The sequence below is a fragment of the Hyposmocoma kahamanoa genome, unplaced genomic scaffold (genome assembly GCF_003589595.1).
Source record: "Hyposmocoma kahamanoa isolate Upper Pololo Valley unplaced genomic scaffold, ASM358959v1 99259, whole genome shotgun sequence".
NCBI lineage: Eukaryota > Metazoa > Arthropoda > Insecta > Lepidoptera > Cosmopterigidae > Hyposmocoma > Hyposmocoma kahamanoa.
This window is the reverse complement of record NW_020655843.1, coordinates 1-20,716: the sequence shown is the minus strand read 5'-3', so window position 1 is coordinate 20,716 and position 20,716 is coordinate 1. Positions and strand designations below refer to the sequence as shown.

General features: G+C 38.4%; 1 protein-coding gene across 2 annotated transcripts; it reads right to left on the bottom strand.

Moving 5' to 3' along the window:
• Positions 1–5,101: 5,101 nt before the first annotated feature.
• On the bottom strand, positions 5,102–16,813 carry LOC113239046 (WD repeat-containing protein 34-like). 2 transcript variants are annotated; one of them, XM_026475909.1, is made up of 5 exons: positions 16,651–16,813; positions 11,368–11,585; positions 10,272–11,099; positions 8,711–8,901; positions 5,102–5,237 (listed from the first exon to the last, which is right to left on the bottom strand). In XM_026475909.1, exons 1-5 carry the CDS (start codon positions 16,811–16,813, stop codon positions 5,138–5,140), a joined length of 1,500 nt encoding a protein of 499 aa, XP_026331694.1. In that variant the 3' UTR covers positions 5,102–5,137. The 2 variants fall into 2 exon arrangements, with proteins under 2 accessions (XP_026331694.1, XP_026331695.1); XM_026475910.1 differs by lacking the exon at positions 8,711–8,901.
• Positions 16,814–20,716: the final 3,903 nt, after the last annotated feature.

Below are 20,716 nucleotides of genomic sequence, written 5' to 3'. Positions count from 1 at the left end.
GGTGTGTGCCTTATTATTATTACGTTATTATGTTACCCAGTACCCATTCTTGTATGTCCCCCTACTGAGCACAGGTCTCGTTGAAATTGCACCCTGTATAAAGTAATGATGTAAAAAAAAATGAAAGAGAATTTATTGCTGTTTATTGTATTCTTAGAGGATGGATGTATTGTACATATACATTCGACGTTTATCATATGTTACAACGGATTGGTTCACTGTTTTGGTTCATCGATATTTTTTAATAAAAACATCGAATCATAGAAAAGATAAAATCTGGCTTTATTTCTAATTTGATATTGTAAGTCATTTAGTGTCAGTTTTATTTATATTTATAATCCTCTATTTCATTCTTCTGTGAATGAATAATTGAGTATGTATCGATCTTATTTGTCAATTTGATCTAATTGCGAAAAAACATTCCTGGAAGGAATTATTCTTGAGTGAAAACATTTCTATTAATTTGCAGTTTTTTTCACCTATAAATGTATGTCTTACCGATACAATACAATATTTTTTTCAAAGGTCCTTACTTCTCTTGATAACACACAATATCAAAAAATTTAAAGTCACTACAGCGACAGCACCACTCTATTGGTATAGTGTTACTCTGCATTCACTATTAAGCTAAGAAAAACAAAAAAATATTCTATGTTGAAAAACCGATGTTAAGCGATGCATCGAAAAATATCGACGCAAGCTTTCGAAGTTTTACAGCGAATGAAGACATCGATGTATTTTTTAAGTGGACACCTCTAGCACTGTTAATCTCCATACTACGATCGTAACTCTGTAGGTCTAAATCTCTGTAGGTCTTATATCTAGATGGCGCAGATCAATAGCCATCGTATAAAGGTCCGCTGGTTCGTTCCGTGGCTTAGTTGGTATAGCGTCTGCCACGGTATGCTAGAAGACGTCGGTTCGAATCCGGCCGGATCGAAGGAATTTTTTGTGAGTGTTCGATCTTTGTATTAATATTTATAATAAGAATGATGTTCGGAGTTATAATAACACTAAAATAAATTAACAACTAGCACAACAAGCTAATATAATAAAATATTACATAACCCTGTGTCACGAGTGCCATGGACACACATACACAACCACAAATTTCACCCAAACTCACGAGAGAAATAAATGTAGGCCATGCAAATATTTCTCCCGGCCCGGAAATCGAACCTGGGACCTCCGCGTGGCAGTCCAAAATGGTAACCGTATGATACTGGTGGCGCGACTCCAGGAACCCTAAAAAAGCGTATATTAACCCAGTAGCATTCCAGTTGTCTCTATGCCAGTACAATTTTCATTGTTAAACACGTTTCTTCCACCAGAATCCCCTAGCCCAAACCCCAGGGGATCCTTGTGATCGTACTTCATCAGAATCCCCCGAACGTGGATACATACATACTATGGTACCTTAAAACAACATGGTAGTACGGTACCTAGGGGCTTAAAAACACCCGCCACCCTACTAGTGGTACGTTTAGTGGTACAATAGTTTCTTTCATACACACATTTCAGCAAAACTACTCAGGGAAACTTTGTTTTCTGGTCCATATTGCTGCTTTGAATTACTGCCACCATATCTATTGCTGCCGCCAAGAATAAGGGTAAAGCTACAGGTACATGGTACACTAAAATAAAATAAAAACCATTTTATTTAAAAAATAAATATATTTAAAGTAAGTACTGCTAGCGTTTCAACTTTAATATTTTAAACTAATAATATAAATTAAAAATAATTATAACTAATCCTTTATACTACCACAACATAGGGCACGAGGCGAAGCTAGATTTTAGGCTGTAAACGCCCAATTACGTTAAAGACTTTTCTTCGCCGTGAAGCAAAATAACTAAAGTCCAATTCGCAATAAATATTCAGGCACAGACTTACGCCAACCTCACTCGTGCACTATAAGGACGCTCCCTCGCCGAGAACATTCGCCTGTAATGTAACATTCAAGATTCGTTTGCGAACATTGCATTACAAATCACCCCCTTCACCGACGAGCATTCGCCTGTAATGTAACATCCAAGATTTGATTAGGCTGCAATTCCACCAGGGATGTGCGAGGCGTGAGTGCCTCTGACTGCCAGCGAGTGCCTTTGAGTGCCTTCGAGTGCCTTTGAGTGCCAGCGCATGCCTTTGAGTATTTTTGAGTGACTGTGAGTGCCTATGAGTGCCTTTGAGTGCTTTTTAGTGCCTATGAGTGCCTTTTAGTGCTTTTGAATGCTTATGAGTGCCTTTTAGTGCTTTTGAATGCTTTTGAGTGCTTGCCACTTCACACTCGCGGGCATTAGCGGGCATTCAAAGGCACTCAATGGCACTCGCCGGCACTCAAAGGCACTCGCGGGCACTCAAAGGCACTAGCGAGAGTAAAGACTTGAAAACACTTCCACTATATCTGGTGGAGTCGCAGCCTTACAATCTGGACATATTGTTACAGTACAGGGGAATGCTCACGATGAAAAAGGCTATCGAATGCTCGGCTCTCCTCCCTCACTGACTGTAATACTTTTGAACGTTACATTACAAGCAAATGTTCGCGGTGAAGGGGCGCCCTAATACAATAATGAATTGATTATTTTTTTTATTTCACCACGGAATAACAAATTGTGGTAATGTGAAGTGGGTGTTGGCTTTAGCCATTGTTATGATATATCTATCATAACCAACCTTTGTTGTGTATCAACGCTCTCTTAAGCCGAACGTGTGGGTAAACCAAAAATATTTTTAGTTAATTATTGTTCTGTTTTGTGCTGTCAGTTAGATTTTGTAGGCTAATATAGCTTAGGTATTGTCGATTTTATATGAAAATTACGTATACTCCGTTTATTTAACTTTTGACCTAAGCATGCCTCCGAAGTTCCATAATTATTGACATACAACCATAGACAAACAAATGCAATACTTCCTGGACTCTTTTATTTTTAATCGGAAACGCAAAAGTTAAATAAATGGTTGGGGATTCGCTCTGGACCTTTTGGAGGGAAAAGTGTCGTTTTTATTTTGACTTTCAATTATTTTGTGAAATCTAGTTTAAAGTGGAATAGGATAGTGCTATTGTGCCTTAACCGAAGATTAAAACGCGAAATTATACGAATCTCCAACTAAAATACCCGTATCGGCCCGTTTTAAGGAATCCCGAGTCAATCCAAGCACGCCGCCTCAAATTGCCTATCCTCTTTGTGGTGGCCATATTTACAGAAACATAATTCAACTTCGTGTACCAAAAAAGAATAATGTACCAGGACTTGGCTGTATGGTGTAAAACCTTTGCCTTTTCCTTTATGGAAAGAAGAAAAAAAAAATGGTTGGACCGGAGTATAACAAGCCACTAATAAATAAAGAAGAAGACCGGAGTATAGTAAATATTAAGTAATCTGTGACATAGGCCGCGCCTTTGAAGTTACCGACCAGTGACGGGTCTGTCTATCACGGCGCGTTTCCAAGAAACGTGCGACCCCGGCCGCGAAACGGCATGGCCGCTTTTAAGCTGGATTCCCCACGACACGTGATTTCACGCGTTGCCTATACGGACGTCCGCCTAGGCTCAGTAAATGTTGCGAGAAAACAAGTCATGTGATCACCTTAGGCCTAGCACACCTATTCGCGCCGAAAGAATCGACAGCGCCGAAAGTATAACTATCATCAATTTGGTGCGAACTCACAGAAAGACTTTATTTGCAGTGCATGCTACACGATCAAAGATAAGTGAGTTGGCCCCACTCCCAAGAGCGCTTAAATATCTTAACCAGATGCTTCTCTTTGACTCCTCATTGGATATATTTACATGCTCGGAGCATGGATTCGTGGTTTTCGCGGGACGGTATCTTGAAACTTTGACCGGAGACAGCAGTATTGTGTAACTTGAGATAAATTGACTCATTGGTAATGATACTTTGTTCCATTTTACAGTAAAATAAATAGGATAATAATAATGTTATTGCAATGTAATTGATTCTATATAGGTAATTATTCAATTTTGTTTAATTTATTAGTTCATTGTGTTTTTTTAATTCTATTATTTTTGTATAAATATTTAAATACCACCTATTTTTCTACTTGCTATTGCGTTTGGATATCTATCTGTAAGCAATATGTAAATAAATAAATAAATAAATAAATCAACAACATACATTTTACGTCTCACAGTTGGGCACGAGTCTCCTCTTAGGCGAGGTAAAGGCCATAGTTCGCCACGCTGACCCAATGGGGGTTGGGAAATTCACGCGTAATACTAAGTTGACGGGACCAGACCGCCATTCCATAACAGGCACTGCCAGGTAAGTACTGCCACCTTACCTATTTCTGCCGCCAAGCAGTAATATCATCGTTACTGTATTTCGGTTTTGAAGGGTAAGGGTGCTGGTGAAATTACAGGCACATGGGACTTGTCAACTTATGTCTGAGGATGACGGGCGCACGACCATCAGGCGCACGAATTATTCGTCCCGTCACTAGATATTATAAAAAAAACTGGAATAATAACGCATAGAATGATAGTTTCATATCAAACGAACTGTCACAAGTGAGGCAAAAATCAAATTCATGTAGGCTAGTTTTAGTAGTAGGTTAATTTTCGGTTTTAGTGAATATTTATATAAAAATACTAGTTGAAACGCGTTACTTCCTTGTAGAATGTGACGTTAGTATCTATTTTATGTTTGTCTGACGTATTTTTACACTCATCTACCGCACATTTCGTCATTTTTAGCTAAAATTCTGGAGCTGTTCGCGGTGCAAGTTGACCTTGAGCACTGAAGGCCCGCCTGCTCGTGTAGGCCCATTGGGCGCGCTTCAATTTGCCTCACTTAGCGTGTGCGGACTAGGTTTCTGTGCGTTATTATTCTAAGGTGGCAACATAGTAATTGATTAGGTAGAGAATACATCCGCACCGTCCGCGCCAAATCTGATGACATGGTCCGAATTCATCTGGGATTCGGTGCGGCTAGATAGAAAATTCGATTCTTTCGGCACTTTGGGCGTCGACAAGTATGCGATAATCTTAGAACATCTTGTTTATATAAATCACACAAACGCTTACTTAGTTTGCCAAAGTTTACTTGCGGTGACACTCGAACTTGGTTTTTAGCCAAAAGGTAGTTGGTTTGACGGTGAGCGCGAATTGTCAGATTAAAACTCAAGATCTTCCGGCGAGAGTCGGATCCTGCGTGCGGGTAGTTCCCAAATTTTCACAGTGCCATCCGCATCGCCAGCCGCGATCCGCGTTGCGCTGTTGACATAATACCTATCTTTACATACAGGGTCACTTTTGTATGTTACACACATCGAATATAACCAGAAATAGAGACGAAATAAAAATCGTCCATCCCTGGCAACTCATCAAGTAAATGGGCCTTACATCACTTTTAAACATCAACTCTCGTCTGCGCTGAAATCACAAATTACAAAACTGAAATAGTACATCGCCAACATCGACTATATAACCAGAAGTAGAGACGAAATGTCATATAATTTGTTTGAAAACTATTCTGCCATATCATTACTGTGACAACTGCGCTCCGATTGGCTGGCTCGAGTTCGAAACAATTGACGGGTGTCGTCAACTGTTTCACTTCAAATCGACCAGTTAACTTGAGCTTTGCTATAATGGACGAAAATTGCAAAATTACATATTTAATATTTAATTACCGATGAAATGTGATTCCGTTTGTTTTGTAATTAGATGTTTTGCTGTTTTTCCTACACCACCGAATAGAACAGCACGGCATTGTTAGAGATATTATTTTTATTACATTGACTTACAAATAAATGGACGACGGGTCGAATACAAAAACCACGAAAAAAATGTCCCAAGTCAACCTATTTAAACGTAGTGACATGTAAAGGAATAAGAAAAAGCTATAACGTTGAATTTAAATTGTAACGTAATCGCAGTACTGTCTAATTTTGCTGTCTAATTTTGCTTCGCTGTCAGTCGAACAAACGAAGACTAAAGTGTGAATGACGTATACGATTTTAACGCCCTATAAGTTCGGACACTTTTTAGCGGGGATGCGACGTCCATATAATTGTAAGTCAATGCTTTATTACAATAAATACAGAATATTTTTTGGAATATACGGAAACGTACACACAGGTCAGTAGTTGGCCTGTCTATATTTCAGTGCAAACGAGAGTTTATATTTATAAGAGCTGTATCGCTAATGTGTTACCAGGAATATATGGCCCTTATTTCGTCTCTATTTCTGGTTATATACTCGATGATCGCCAACAACTAACCTAGGGGGCTGTTCCATTCAATGGTGTGGGAAAAACAGCAAAAAATATTTATTACAAAACAAACGGAATCACATTTCATCCGTAATTAAATATTAAATATGTAATTTTGCAATTTTTGTCCATTACAGGAACGCTTAAGTTAGAAGTGGTCAAATTCGAGCTGGGCAATCGGAGCGCAGTTATCACTGTAATGATTTGGCAGAATAGTTTTCAAACAAATGAATAGCAGACTGTACAACAAGTGCATAAAATGCGTCGTCTTACTCGAGATGAGTATATCGACCCGAGCCGCAGGCGAGGGTGACTATGTACTTAAGTCGAAGTTAAAATGGGTTTCAAGAACTCTACTTTTCACTTCGATTGCGAGGAAATTAAACAGCAATATTCCATTGAATGTAAAATTACAACAATTAGACATTTTTTCTGAGTGTTCGATCTTTGTATTAATAATTATAACAAACTAGTGGAGTAATTTAAAAAAAAAAATTGAATATCAATTCAATAAAAATTTAATTAATACAGTGAATAGCGACATCTCTCGCCAGGACTGGTAGCTGTAAAGGTACTAACTGGGTGATAAATCTGTCATAGATTTCTCATAGATGGCGCTACGACTAAAAAGTCGTTGAAAAACCAAATACAAAGACACGACACAAGCACATAGAAAAATTCGTGAGGTCCGTTGGTTCGTTCCGTGGCTTAGTTGGTATAGCGTCTGGCACGGTATGCAAGAAGACGTCGGTTCGAATCCGACCGGATCGAAGGAATTTTTTCTGAGTGTTTTTTCTGAGTGTTCGATCTTTGTATTAATAATTATAACAAACTAGTGGAGTAATTTCACAAAAAAAAAATTGAATATCAATTCAATAAAAATTTAATTAATTAGACATATTTAATGTGATGGTTTTTTTTTATTTCATGCACTAGAGCATAAAAACCGTAAAAATATTTTATGGTGCCTACACTCAGCTTATATACGAACTTTAAGAGCACGAGAAGCGAAAATTATATCTCGCTTCTATTATATACTCGATGGTTACACAAGACAGAGCAACAATATCTGTCCTATTTCAAAATATCCTCGGGTATACCTATTTCTGCCAAGCAGTAAGCGAGTATTACTCCGTTCCGGTTTTGAAGGGTACTGGTGAAATTACAGGCACATGGGACTTGTCAACTTATGTCTCAGGGTGACGGGCGCACTGGCAGTCCTCCGATCTTTGCGGTTTAAAGCTCCGAGTGACACTGCAACTGTTATGAACAAGCGTGTCGCTGACCACCAGGCACATGACTTGTTCGTCCCGTCACTTGGTATTATAAAGGAATTTTGAGAAAGCATTTAATTATTTCATTTGATTCAAGCACTTTAACCAACCACAGACGACTCGATACCTTTTCATCTCGTACACAGCACATTCGCATAGATTCTTTTATTGTTAAATATATAAAATCTGTTTTTAAGCTGTAATATAAAGTTTGCTATAAAATTTGCCCAAAAAGATGTCTGAAATACAGGTACACATTTATTTAATTTAGGCATAGCAATTACACATTAGGATCTAATACTAAAATGTATAGCTTTACTATGAAGAATGTATAATTTAGTTTATTTTCTTAATGCTTATTTTAATACTATAATTGCTTTTATTTACATTTGTTCTCCTTGTATTAGATTAAGTTATATTGAATTTATTTTTTGTATTTCTTTTTATACATGACCCCACTCCACCGGAAAGTGGAATTCAAACGTGAAGGTACATAGTGCAGTGTTGATACAATCACTGTCCTAGCCACCCCCACACTGCCTGTCTTGCAAGATGCCTCTTCACGCCTCGTTTGAAGGACCCCAGGAAATACGTGCGCTGGAAGGGAGTATTTGTCAACTGTGCGACAGGGTGCGACCATTTAGTTCGCGATGGAATACGGCAAGTTGTAAAACGGTGACTACGGAGGCCAGGTCGCGTGTTTCGAAGCAGGAAAACGGGGAGGTTAAGGTTGAATATTTCTTCAGAGCACTCGCCATGGTGCATTCGATAAAAGGCGTTAAGCGATTTATTTATAGTATAAAATTACTCAGCACTACAGCAAAATAACAAGGCAGTGTGAAATTCATAAACAGACAATTTGTATTAATAATTCGCATCCTCTCACAAAACCTCAAACTTTCATAACATAAAGTCACCCATCCACTTGCAAAAACATTACAGTCCGGTGCAGATACAATAAGGGCATTAAGACAGTGCAGACCGCGAACAAGTGGAATTTACTGTGAGACATTGTGCGCACCGCCGGCACTGCCAGCAGATGAACGTGTGGCCGTGAATTAATTATTATTTAGCGGGGGGACGAACAGCGACGCCACATTTCTACGCAGTTGCAAAGGTTCAAGGTAGGATGAGACCTCTTCATCGCCGTTCTTATCTTATTATAATCACCAAGAAAACTAATGAAAACAACACCCACCTGCTTTGCGATATTGATAAAGCACAAACACTCTCTACTCCATGAAATCCGTCAATAGGCAAAGCCCGACCGCTGGATATGTTGTAGAGCTTCAGTTGGACCTGTTCAGGATTGGACAAGCCCAGAACCACCACGCAAGGGTTGTTTGGCAGCCAGCACATGCTTGACACTGGTACGTCGAGACAGAGAACCTGAAACATTTGTCAGAAACGTTACTTTCTAGCCGTTTTTGTCACAGAACCATAAATACAGTAAGGGCGCGTTCTCATTATGTCGAGACGACAGATAGTCGTGCAGTTCAAAGTGTCGTGGCTTGTACATTTAAATGACGTTGTTCACATATAGTAAAACACGATTAACTGTCGTTCACGAATGTTTTGACATTACGACGACAGATTGTCGTGATAATGGGAAGAGCTGGAGCGACATTGTCGTCCGACGATAAATAAAACCTCGCTTCAAGCAATTCTGTCGTGCAAACGGCAAGGCGGCTACCGTGAACCGATATATTATCGTCACATCTAGTGGAAACAGCTAGACACGACAGTCCATATAATAAACGTCCACGACACAGCCACGACAGATAGTCGTGATATGGGAACAGGTTAGACGGAACAAAGTCAAAGATTATTTATTCCATAGGTAAAATAAATTTACACTTGAAAACGTCATATTTAAGCTACTGCTCGTTCACTATGCTGACCTCCCTGAGAAGAACGAGCAAGAAACTCTAGGGATTGCTCTTTTCAAATAAACTTAAATGCTATGGAATACACTTTGAATCCAATTGGTGTGGATTCTGGAGCCATGTCGTCTTTCCATACATCTTTATCTAACACGTAGTCTTCAATTTTGTAATATGATTTTTCGATCAAAATATTTTTAATGTAGTTTTTAAACTTAGGAAATGATAAACTTAATATATGCTCCGGAATCTTATTGTAAAAACGTATACAGTTCCCCATAAAAGAGTTCTTTACCTTGGTTAAACGTAATCGTGGTACCATGAGTTTGGACTTAGCTCTAAGGTTAATATTATGGATATCTTCTTTCTTATTGAAATTATGTATATTTTTACGGGCATATAAAATATTTGAGTAAATGTACTGTGATGCCACAGTCATGATACCAGTCTCCTTAAACTTTTCTCTGAGAGATACCCGAGAGCCTAGACGGTACACAGAACGAATCGCTCGTGTTTGCAATACAAATATGGTTTGAATATCTGCCGCTTTAACAGTCTTCCAACGATAAATAAAACGTTACGACATAATGGGAACGCGCCCTAAGTGCTTAGTTGCGTGACACGTGCGCCAACAGTACGCGGAGTTCCACAAACTTGAGCTCAGTACGCCATTTTCGCTTTATACGTTTTATGGTCGAGTCAATTATCTCGCACACACCCTCAGTTAGTATAAGAATACATGTTTTGAGCGTTGAAATTTTCTTATCTTATATAAGCGGGCGGTGAGCCAAAAAAATTGGAAACCTATGTTATATACACAATCAACAGCTAAGTATACTCGCACCATTTTATTACGCCTACACTTTAAAATCTTACCTTCAAAGGACAAACTTGGTTAACATCGTACACTCGCAATTCAGAATCCATAGAAACGGAAGCAAACATCCCAGGTTTTTGAAAGCTGAACGCCAAATTCAGGACACAAGTAGGATGCCCTTCCAGCTCTTCGTAAACCGGATCCACCATATCATGGACAAAATCAGTCTTTATCTTGCAAAGCAACAACTTTCCGGACTTTGTTCCCACCACAAATATATCGTCTGCAACTTTCTCATCACTTGGACGCAAAGGACAGCTCTTAATAAAGTCGAAACAAGTAATATCAGGACTCGGGATCTTCTTAGAACCATTTATGTTATAGCAAATTACATTTTCAAATATTCGTAAGTTCGAGTTAACTTGCCATACGTTCATAGTGCCATCGCTACCTGCAGAAATTAAAATCTGATCAGATGCTCCACGTCGCTTTCCGGTCTTTGTAATCTGAGCTGTCAAAAATGTGTTCGCCAAAGATGGGTTCGCCCATTCCAAAGCAGATACCCGTCTGGACCCATGACAACCCGATGGGGAAGACAGTTGCATTCCATCTTCAAGCATAGAGTTCCTGAGATTGCATAAAACAACTTCCCCGGAAGTAGTCCCATAAGCAAGCAGAGCTGAGACAGAAGGGTGGTATTTGACAACCGTGATACAATTTTTCTCTGAAATATCCAGTGTGTGAACCAGTTTGTCTTGTTCAGATCTTTTTACTGTGAAAATTCGGATCAGGCCATCGTGCTGGCACCAGGTTTCGTGCTGTATCTGACCTACGGAAACCGCTAGCGAGTTTCCAGCGCTGCTCCAAGATAAGGCCAGTACCGACGCCTGAAACACAATCACATCAGACATCGTGTGGCTGGTGTTAAGCGACACACCTGTCAATAACAGTTGCAGTGCAATCAGATTTTAATCGCAAAGATCTAAGGGACACTGCCACTGCACCTGTCACCCTGAGGCACCCTAAACCGGAACGCATTACTGCTTGGCAGCAGATATAGGTAAGGTGGCAGTACTTCCTTGGACTAACTCTTCCACAAGGAGCTCTATTGCCATCGGAAGTGCTAAAAATGTGGATACAAAATCAGAATCTTACCTGATAATCTCCACCACCAAGGCCAGGCATGTCAATTTTAACTGGCAACTCTTGAAACAACTTCGAAACTATAATATCTTCATCTTCAGAGTCGGAAGAGTTATATAATAGCTCTAAGTCATTGCGATCAAGTTGCTCCATCATAGAAGGTACCACCTTTCGCAAGAAATCGTTTAAGCCCGGCGGCGGGTATTCCTTTAAAATGTCATCTTCTGAACCTTTGGATGGACAATCTCTATTACAATAATTTCAGTACACTGACGACGCGCGACAACGCTCGCATTAGTGCGCCCGGATCACAGTGGGGTCGGCGTCTGACGCCTCACTACGCCCAAAAAAAGAAGCGGCTGAGCGCGAATCCATATTTGCTTATCACAAATTGTATTATTATAATAATTATTTTGACGTTCTTAGGTTTTCGCGATTGTTACACATAGGAAATGAAACTATTTTTCCGGATTTAAATCGCGTATATTTGTTTTTTCAAACAAACCGACGTTTCGGGCCCTTTACAGGTCCCATGGTCACGGTTGACTGACCATGTCAACCGTGACGTGACGAAAAATAGTTTCATTTCCTATAACTATTTTGATGGTCTCATTTAAATTTGAAGAAAATATGCCACCTGTAATGTCCCTTTTACATTCAGCCCCTGCCGCTGCCCCTCGCGCTGCCGGCAATAATTCCCTAAATACTGCTGCAGAAGGATCGAGAGGAGTGTGTGTTTACATACTGCCCTACCACTCACTTCGCTTTCAAGTTTCGGCAATGGCAGACGTCGAAATAATTACAGCTGCCGCGCTGTCTCTTTTTGCGATACATAATTATGTTCGATATTTAAAAAGATATCGAATACAAAAAAAGAATGTTCGTCGTAGACGATGGTGGATGATATCTATTCATCGAAATAGAACTTTGTAAGTACCTAATTATCAACCTACCTACTTAACTAATTTTTTAATGCATATACTAATTCTAATCTCATTAAAATAATCTCATTGCTCCATTCGGACGGCATTTTCGATGATCTAAAGTATCTAAACGAACGTCTTTCTCCTCCAGGCGCTTGGCGAGTACTGAGCGTCGGAGCAGAATGTACGCACTGCCGCTCGCGCTGCCGATCCTTTTACCTCATTTACATTCAGCCGTAGTGAGCAGGGAAGTGGGCAGGACGAGTGTGTAAACGCGATACTTCTCATGCCACTGCCATCATTGCCACTCGCGCTGCCCGGCGCTCTCCAAAATGGCGGTTTTTTGTGCGTGTCGCTTACCATCAAACCATAAAAAGTATTGTAACTCCGCATAAACGTAGCAGCGCGGTTTGTACGTGTGCACAGCCGAGTTACACATTACTTAATCATAGTAAAAAAAAATCGAAAATACCTGCGCTATAATAACTAAAAAACTGAGGTCCCAGGTTGGATCTCCGGCCGGGTTAATGTAGAGACTATTTTTTTTATAATATCAAATGACGGGAAGAACAAGTCGTGTCAACTAAGCTACACACCTATCCATAACGCAAAGATCTTTGGGGCATTGCCACTGCGCTTGTCACTGCATGGGACATAAGTAGACAAGTCTTATGTGCTTGTAATTTCACCAGCACCGTTATACCCTTCAAAACCGAAACACAGTAATGGTCACATTACTGTTCGGTGGCAGAAATAGGTAAGGTGACAGTACTTCCCTATCTCATTCTCTAACTTTTCTATATTGTCTCTGGTCTGGGTGTTTGTGGTATTGTCGTAGTTTCCGCTTTCCATAACACAACACATAAGTTAGTTTAAATTTTTATTGAATTGATATTCAATTATTTTAATTATTAAATGCAAGGAATAGCGACATCTCTAGCCGTGTCTGGTAACTGTAAAGGTAACTAACCGGGTGACGAAATATAGATTTCTCATAGATGACGCTACGATTAAAAAGTCGATAATACAAAATACAAAGATACGACGCGAGCACATAGAAAAATTCGTGAGGTCCTCTGGTTCGTTCCGTTTTTCTCTAAGACAAGATAAATTAAATCAATGGACATTTTATTCTGTTTAGACCAACGATATAGCATTGTTAATACAATAGTGTATTAACTCAAAAAGTGTATTTTCTCAGATACGATGAAAAACGAATTACTCGCTTCCCGTAAAAGATCATTAAAATTTATGTATAGGTTATAGTTTACTACAGACACTTAAGCAATTTTCTACTTACATTTTTATGGAATTGATATTCAATTATATTTATGTGAAATTACTCCACTAGTTTGTTATAATTATTAATACAAAGATCGACACACAAACTGGTGGAGTAATTTCACATAAAAATAATTGAATATCAATTCAAGAAAAATTTAAATACAATTAATAACGACATCTCTAGCCGGGACTGGTAACTGTAAAGGTATCTAACTGGGTGACGAAATATCATAGATTTCTCATAGACGGCGCCACGGCCAAAAAAGTTTCCGGTCGTCCAGTTGTGAATCGCAATTACGCAACTCAGAAGAGACGCAGTTTCCAATCGGAAACGGCAATCAAAATCAAGCTACTAACACTAATCGGACATAGCGTGCAAATGCTCTCACATGATTAGGAGAGCGGAGTACTTTCCTGACCTCTTTCACAAAGAGATCTAATGCTGCCACTGCCACAAGCCGCACTCCTTCGTTACCCTACTTGTTAAACTATGCGTCAAAATTGTTTCATCTTCAAGTAACCTACATTTGAGAATGTTAATTTTTCTTTACATATAAAAATAAGTACACATTTGACCTCCATCTCACCTGATGGAAAGTGATGATGAGGTCGATGATGGAGCATGCACACCTAAATAACGCCTATTCACTCTCGCATTGAATAGGTCGAAGTTATAGCGTTCGGGGAACAAGTCCGGAGGCAGGGAATTCCACTCCATAGCCGCTCGCTATATAAATGTAGAAGCGAAATGCTTCGTACGAATGTTTTTAATAGGATCCACAAAATAGGGTAGAATCCCAGCCTACGTCTACTCCCTTGATTGAATAGAATAGAATAGAATATGTTTATTTGCCAGAATACAGTAATTACAAAGGTCTTAAGTAAAATTAGGTACATTGTATTCAACCTGCAAGCAGATGTGCAAATATTATTGGGATTCAATGTTTGTTTAGTCTCTATAGTTTCTAATTAATGTAATGAATTTGTCAATTCTAAGTATTCTTTATTACTATAGAAGCAATGTGTTAAAAGCCATTTTGTCAATTTTAATTTAAAAGTATGTCCTTGTAACAATTTAATTTCGTTTGGTAATTTATTGTTAATAATTAAACACATGTTGAAGCAGTTATTCTTATAAATTACTTTATGGCAACGAGGTTGGTATAAGAGATTCATAATTTTTGCTCTAGTTTGCCTTTGAATAACTTCTAGTGTGTTTTAAAATATTGAAAGAGAAAGGCGGAATTAAATCACGCCATTCCATTCAACAGTGTTAATGATATATCCTGTAGAATAAGGCAACTTTAAGGCTGTGTTCAAGGCTCTGCATCTTCGCCTTTACTAATTCCGAGTCACTTATAAGCCTCATGGGAATAATACCTCTCGCTAACTGTGATCGAGATCAAGATCATGGCTTACATTAGTAATGCTCTGCCACACAGGACGTAGCGGGACATTAATAATAATAATAATAATAACTTTATTTATAGTCATTACAAATACTATAAAAATAATTACATTAATATGTTTTAAGTAATTGATTGGTTGCTAACCAGCCAGGCAACATCCAGACCCCACAAAAGGGTTCAACCTGTGTTAGCGGATAGTACTGCTGCCACCACGGCGGGAAAACATAAATCTTAGTTGTAACAAACAAATGGCTTAAAAGTAAACTAAATAAAACTCTGTAGTCCCAAAACTAGTACAATAAGACTGTTCTTTTGGGACTAAGAAGAAAATAAAATGAAATTTAACAAAGAAACAACATTTAAAGAGTGCGGTTAATTAAGTTTTTAGATTAATCTATGCTGTGTAGTTGGCGGTGTGTATGTAAAAGTGGAGAGTGTGTGTTAAATGTGTTGTGAATGGTACTGATTCTATACATTACAAACATTCCGGGCCCGGGAATGTTTGTAATGTTCGAATTCATATGCATCCTGTTACATTTAAGCCGGGTGGCGGGGACAGGGTCCCAATACGCTATGATAACATGCGTTACAAACTTTTCTGCTATGCGCGGGCAGGGTACGGTATGGTAGTGTCAGCGGTGGCGATATGTCAGTGTCAGCTAGTGTCAGTAGCTTCCTATATCGTTTTGCACACATTCCTCGCCCACATCCCTCGCACACATTCCTTGCACACATCTCTCGCACACATTTCTCGCTAATTTGTAGGTATGTAAAAATACTTAGGTCAGCTAACCCTTTTCCATTGGAACTGCCCTAAGCGAGGCTAGGAAAATGAAGCAATCCTATTGGTGGATTTTTTCTCGCACACCGCCTCGCTACGTCGCACATCTCTGGTGGAAAGGCAGCCTTAGTCCGCCTCGCTTAGGGCAGCTCCAGTGGAATAGAGCTAGCGGAGCTAAGTATTTATACGTACAAAAAAGAAAAAGATGTGTGCGAGGAATGTGTGTGCAAGATACGCGAGTGAGGAATGTGGAAACTGCTGAAAAGAGTCCGCTACACATCCTCGGACAAATCAGATACCTCCTCGCACAGCTTTGGTGGAATCGCAGCCTTAGAGCCTACGCACACGCCGTATGTATCACGAACGCGCGTTTACGGCACTGTAAATGCGCGTCATCTGCGAGTATACGGGAACCGATTTATACGCGCGCAAACATCGAGTTTCAAGCAAGAAGCTTATGTACTCCACTAGAGTTTACACTTAGAATTTCAAGCAGTTGTTTCATTTCAAAAACTAAATGAAATTAACAAACAAAAATAAAGTTAAAACTATCTCTTACCAAAATGCGCGATACAAATACGAGCGACTACAGCGCGTCTGCGGCACGTATACGCGTGTCGTGGGCGCGTTTAAAATACGCCGTGTGCGTAGGCTCTTAGCGGGTTTGCATGTTGTAATTTTTGTACAACTCTTGAGTGTATTTTTATTAAGTTTTTAACGGTGCTTTTTTTTTAATGTTAGTAGAAAATGGAATGTGGTTGATTTTGAACGTCTTTCGCGCTGTCCTGCCGCGAAAAACGCGTGGGACTGCCGTGTGGCATGCTCCGGTATGCGTTCGCTTCCGGCAGCTCCCCGACCGCTTTTCCCGCTGTACCGCGTTTGCCTAATTACTTCTTACCTTCATCCGTAGTGCAGCCTGTGTTTTTTGTGAAGTTCGTCTGACACCCGGTACCAGATTCGACGAAATTCGTTTGCGTAGCCGAATTTGATTCCGCCCTTTTATTTTGGTTAACAGAGTCGAAGCCCACGGCTTCGCTATCATATCCGCTTAGGTACGACATTTTAACATATATTAATAGTTCGTTTTTAATTGTATTTATCAAACTCGACAGACCGTCTTCTTGTCTCTTTGAAAATAAATCACTTTTGTTTACATTTCGTCTTTTGTTTGGCGTTGCTATGGTTACGCGTCAACAAGGAATTAGCATAAGTGATCGATCAATTTTGTGTCCATTTCTAGTCTCTATAATCCATTTCCAGGCCTAAGCAAAGTCTTTGTATCCATTTCTAGTATTTTTATGCCATTTCCAGGCCTATGTAGTCTTCTTTTAAATTAAAGACTAGGCTGCACGGTCATAGTCCTTTGCACGCATAAGGAAAAAGAAAAAGCACCAACATTATGGTTGTAAACTTTAAGGTTGCAAATTAAACTTTCAAGTTTCCGAATATAGTTCCAGGTTTTTTAATTCTGATTTGTCTTAGTTTTGAAGCTCAACATGAAACTTAATTTATACAAATCAAATAATATAAGCTCAAAACCAACAACTTCAACCATAGACAAGAACATTCCCTGCAACTACAGATTCCAAACAAAACATTGTAGTACTTTTCTTTTAGTAGGTATTGAATTTTGTCAAAGAGTACCGCAGTACCGTGGACAGACGTGACAGTCTATACCAATTGGGAATGAGCTAGTCAGACAGATAATATTGGGGAATTAACGTAAATCCCCTGGCAAAGTTTGCTTTGACGCAGTGTCCTTTCGTTTACTAGTTATAATTATTATATTACTAAAAAGAAAAACAAATGAAATAAAAGAAAAAAATATTGATGTTATTACTTTTCCTTGCGGTAAGGCAAAGACCATGCAGCCTAGTCAAGTAGAAACATATCGTTAAGTCTTGTTTTATATTTTTTTAATTCATAATAATATGGTAACCTTAGGAACTGGTATATTATACATACTCTGTTATTGTGTAGTCAAAACACCATTGCTTTATTAATCTATGATTCATGTTTTGTCTTGTTTTAACACGCGTCATTACATGCTTGCAAAACGAGATGGATAGTGTGAAGCTTCGACTATCAAAATGAATGCACAAATTAATAAAAAATCACAACCTTACTTACCGAATGAAATTAATAATTTAAAACTTTGAATTTATGTTCACACAATTAGTCAAATAGCGAAAGGTGAGCAACATACCGATGTAAATTAATTTTCGAAGAGGACGCATCTGCATCCGCCATCTTGAAAATTTGACAACCAACAAAACGATGTGCAGCGTCTACGCCGCACATCATTGTACATAGATATCGCTGTGCAATAGCGTTGTAACTCAAAATATGTGAAATTCAATATATCGCACTACTAATATAATAGTGTATCTTAATACAAAGTTTATTATCTCAGAATCGACAAAAAACAAATTACTCGCTTCCCGTGACAGATAATTAAAATGTATGTGTAGGTTATAGTTTATTGTAGACAATTTCCTACTTGCCAAATACATTTAAAAATAATTTCCTGTTTTTTAATAAGGACTATTTTGGCCATAACTAGATCACATAAAACGTGTCTCATTTTAAGTAGATCTTTTGGTTATTTTTTACAATACTCTAACTACGGTTTTATTGGCGTGTAGAGAATCAAAATGTTACGTTCATTAGTGGTGTAATCTTGAATTTCACATATTTTGAGTAATAACACTATTTTAATAGCAGTGCGATATACCTTTACTGAACGTTTGATTGTCTACACGTCAATAAAACCGTCGTTAGAATATTGTAATAAATAACTAAAATATATCTATTTAACTCCCAATGAGTCACACTTTATGTGCTATAGTCATTGACTTACAATTATATGGACGTCGGGTCCGCGCTAAAAAATGTCCGCACTTGTAAGGCGCTAAAATCGTATACAGAGCGCGACACTCCGCTTTAGTCTTCATTTGTTCTACGGACAGCGCGATACTGCGATGACATTACAATTTAAACTTCGAATAGGTTGACTTGGGACATTTTTTTCGTGGTTTTTGTATTAGACCCGTCGTCCATTTATTTGTAAGTCAATGGCTATAGTACACTAAAATAATCCTTATTCATAAACGTGAAATATTTTTTCCATTTTATTTTTAAATATAATTGGCAAGCACAATTATTAATACAAAGATCGAACGCTCAAAAAAAAATTCCTTCGATCGGCCGGATTCGAACCGACGTCTTCTAGCATACCGTACCAGACGCTATACCAACTAAGCCACGGAACGAACCAGCGGACCTCACAAATTTTTCTATGTGCTTGCGTCGTACCTTTGTATTTGGTTTTTCAACGACTTTTTAGCCGTAGCGCCATCTATGAGAAATCTAGGATATTTCGTCACCCAATTAGATACCTTTACAGCTACCAGCCCCGGCTAGAGATGTCACTATTCATTGTATTTAAATTTTTATTGAATTGATATTCAATTATTTTTCTGAGTGTTCGATCTTTGTACTAACAATTATAACAAACTAGTGGAGTAATTTCACATAAAAATAATTGAATATCAATGCAATAAAAATGTAAGTAGAAAATTGTTTAAGTGTCTGTAATAAACTAAAACCTATACATAAATTTTAATGATCTTTCACGGGAAGCGAGCAATTCGTTTTTCATCGTATCTGAGAAAATACACTTTTTGAGTTAATACACTATTGTATTAACAATGCTATATCGTTGCTTTAAACAGATTAAAATATGCATTGATTTAATTTATTTTATGTCTCAGAGAAAATGGATCAATCATTAAAAAAGATGACCGTTTAGATCATTTAAATACATCTATATACCTTCGGATATTAAAAGAAACGATATTAAAAAAGTACAAAAATGTTTATTTATACCAAATGATGGACCAGTAACTCCTGCTAATCTCCTTACTTACAGATCGTGACTGTGAAAAAGGTAAAAACCCGTCGTATAAATAGATTTCGCTCACGAGTCTGGAAGTAGTTTATAATAATAATAATAATACTTGTTTCAGTTTGCCCCTTAGTTTACTGAAGTATCTAGTCCGAAATGACATTTTCCAGAAGTAACATTTGCTCGAATTTTCATAACCTCGAAAGTAATTTTGAGGGGAAAATGTTTTTTCTTTTTCTTTTTCGTTTTTTGTGTCTTTGCGGTAAACATCCAACATATCCTGAAAGAACAACGGTTTCGTTATAATTCGGTTTTCGGTGTAATGAAAATTCGAACAAACGTAATTTCGGAAAAAAAATTCGACTTTGTGATAGGTTACTGCTGCGATATGTGGTCAGAATACTACTATGTTAAATCAAAACAATCCAGCCGGCACTTTCTCGTTCCCCGGGATTCAGTTTGTTTAAAATTACACAAGAATTGACTATCGCTCTCCGTCTACGCTCTGGCCACATCCCATTGAATAGCTATGCATTCATGATGCGCACAGTTGATTCGCCAGTTTGTAACGAATATGGGATTGTGGAAGACGCTTATCACGTAACAATGGGTTGTAGCCGAGGCAAAGCGCAGCAACACCACCTCAAGATTAAAACGTACAATCCCGATAAGATTTATAGCATCCTGGCAGCTCCGACCTCTGAAGAAGCTGAACTGCTATATAAAGTAGTTAGATTAAGAAAGGTGTATATTAAGAGAGCCACTATGAGGGTGGCATTTGTAAAACCCTCCACGAGTAAATAAAAACTTTAAAAAAAACTTTATTGATAGCCATTACAAATATTATTTATCGGCAATACAAATTGAAAATTCGAGAAGCCTTATCTACCAGCTCACTTCGTTGCATAACCAGTTGGCTCGACAAAAATCGGAGCTAAAGAGCACGTCGCTTCAATAAAATAAAAAAATAAAATAGTCCAGGAAGTATTGCATTTTTTTTCTATTGTTATACATTGACTTACAATTATATGGACGACGGGTCTAATACAAAAACCAC

Bases quoted from the DNA above. Each gene is read 5' to 3' on its own strand.
- LOC113239046 (XM_026475909.1), bottom strand. From the start codon at position 16,813: ATGTCGTACCTAAGCGGATATGATAGCGAAGCCGTGGGCTTCGACTCT. The intron at 11,586-16,650 runs GTAAGAAGTAAT...GTCCATCCAAAG, and splicing joins AGGCTGCACTACGGATGAAG to GTTCAGAAGATGACATTTTA. The intron at 8,902-10,271 runs GTAAGATTTTAA...CAAATGTTTCAG, and splicing joins ACCAAGTTTGTCCTTTGAAG to GTTCTCTGTCTCGACGTACC.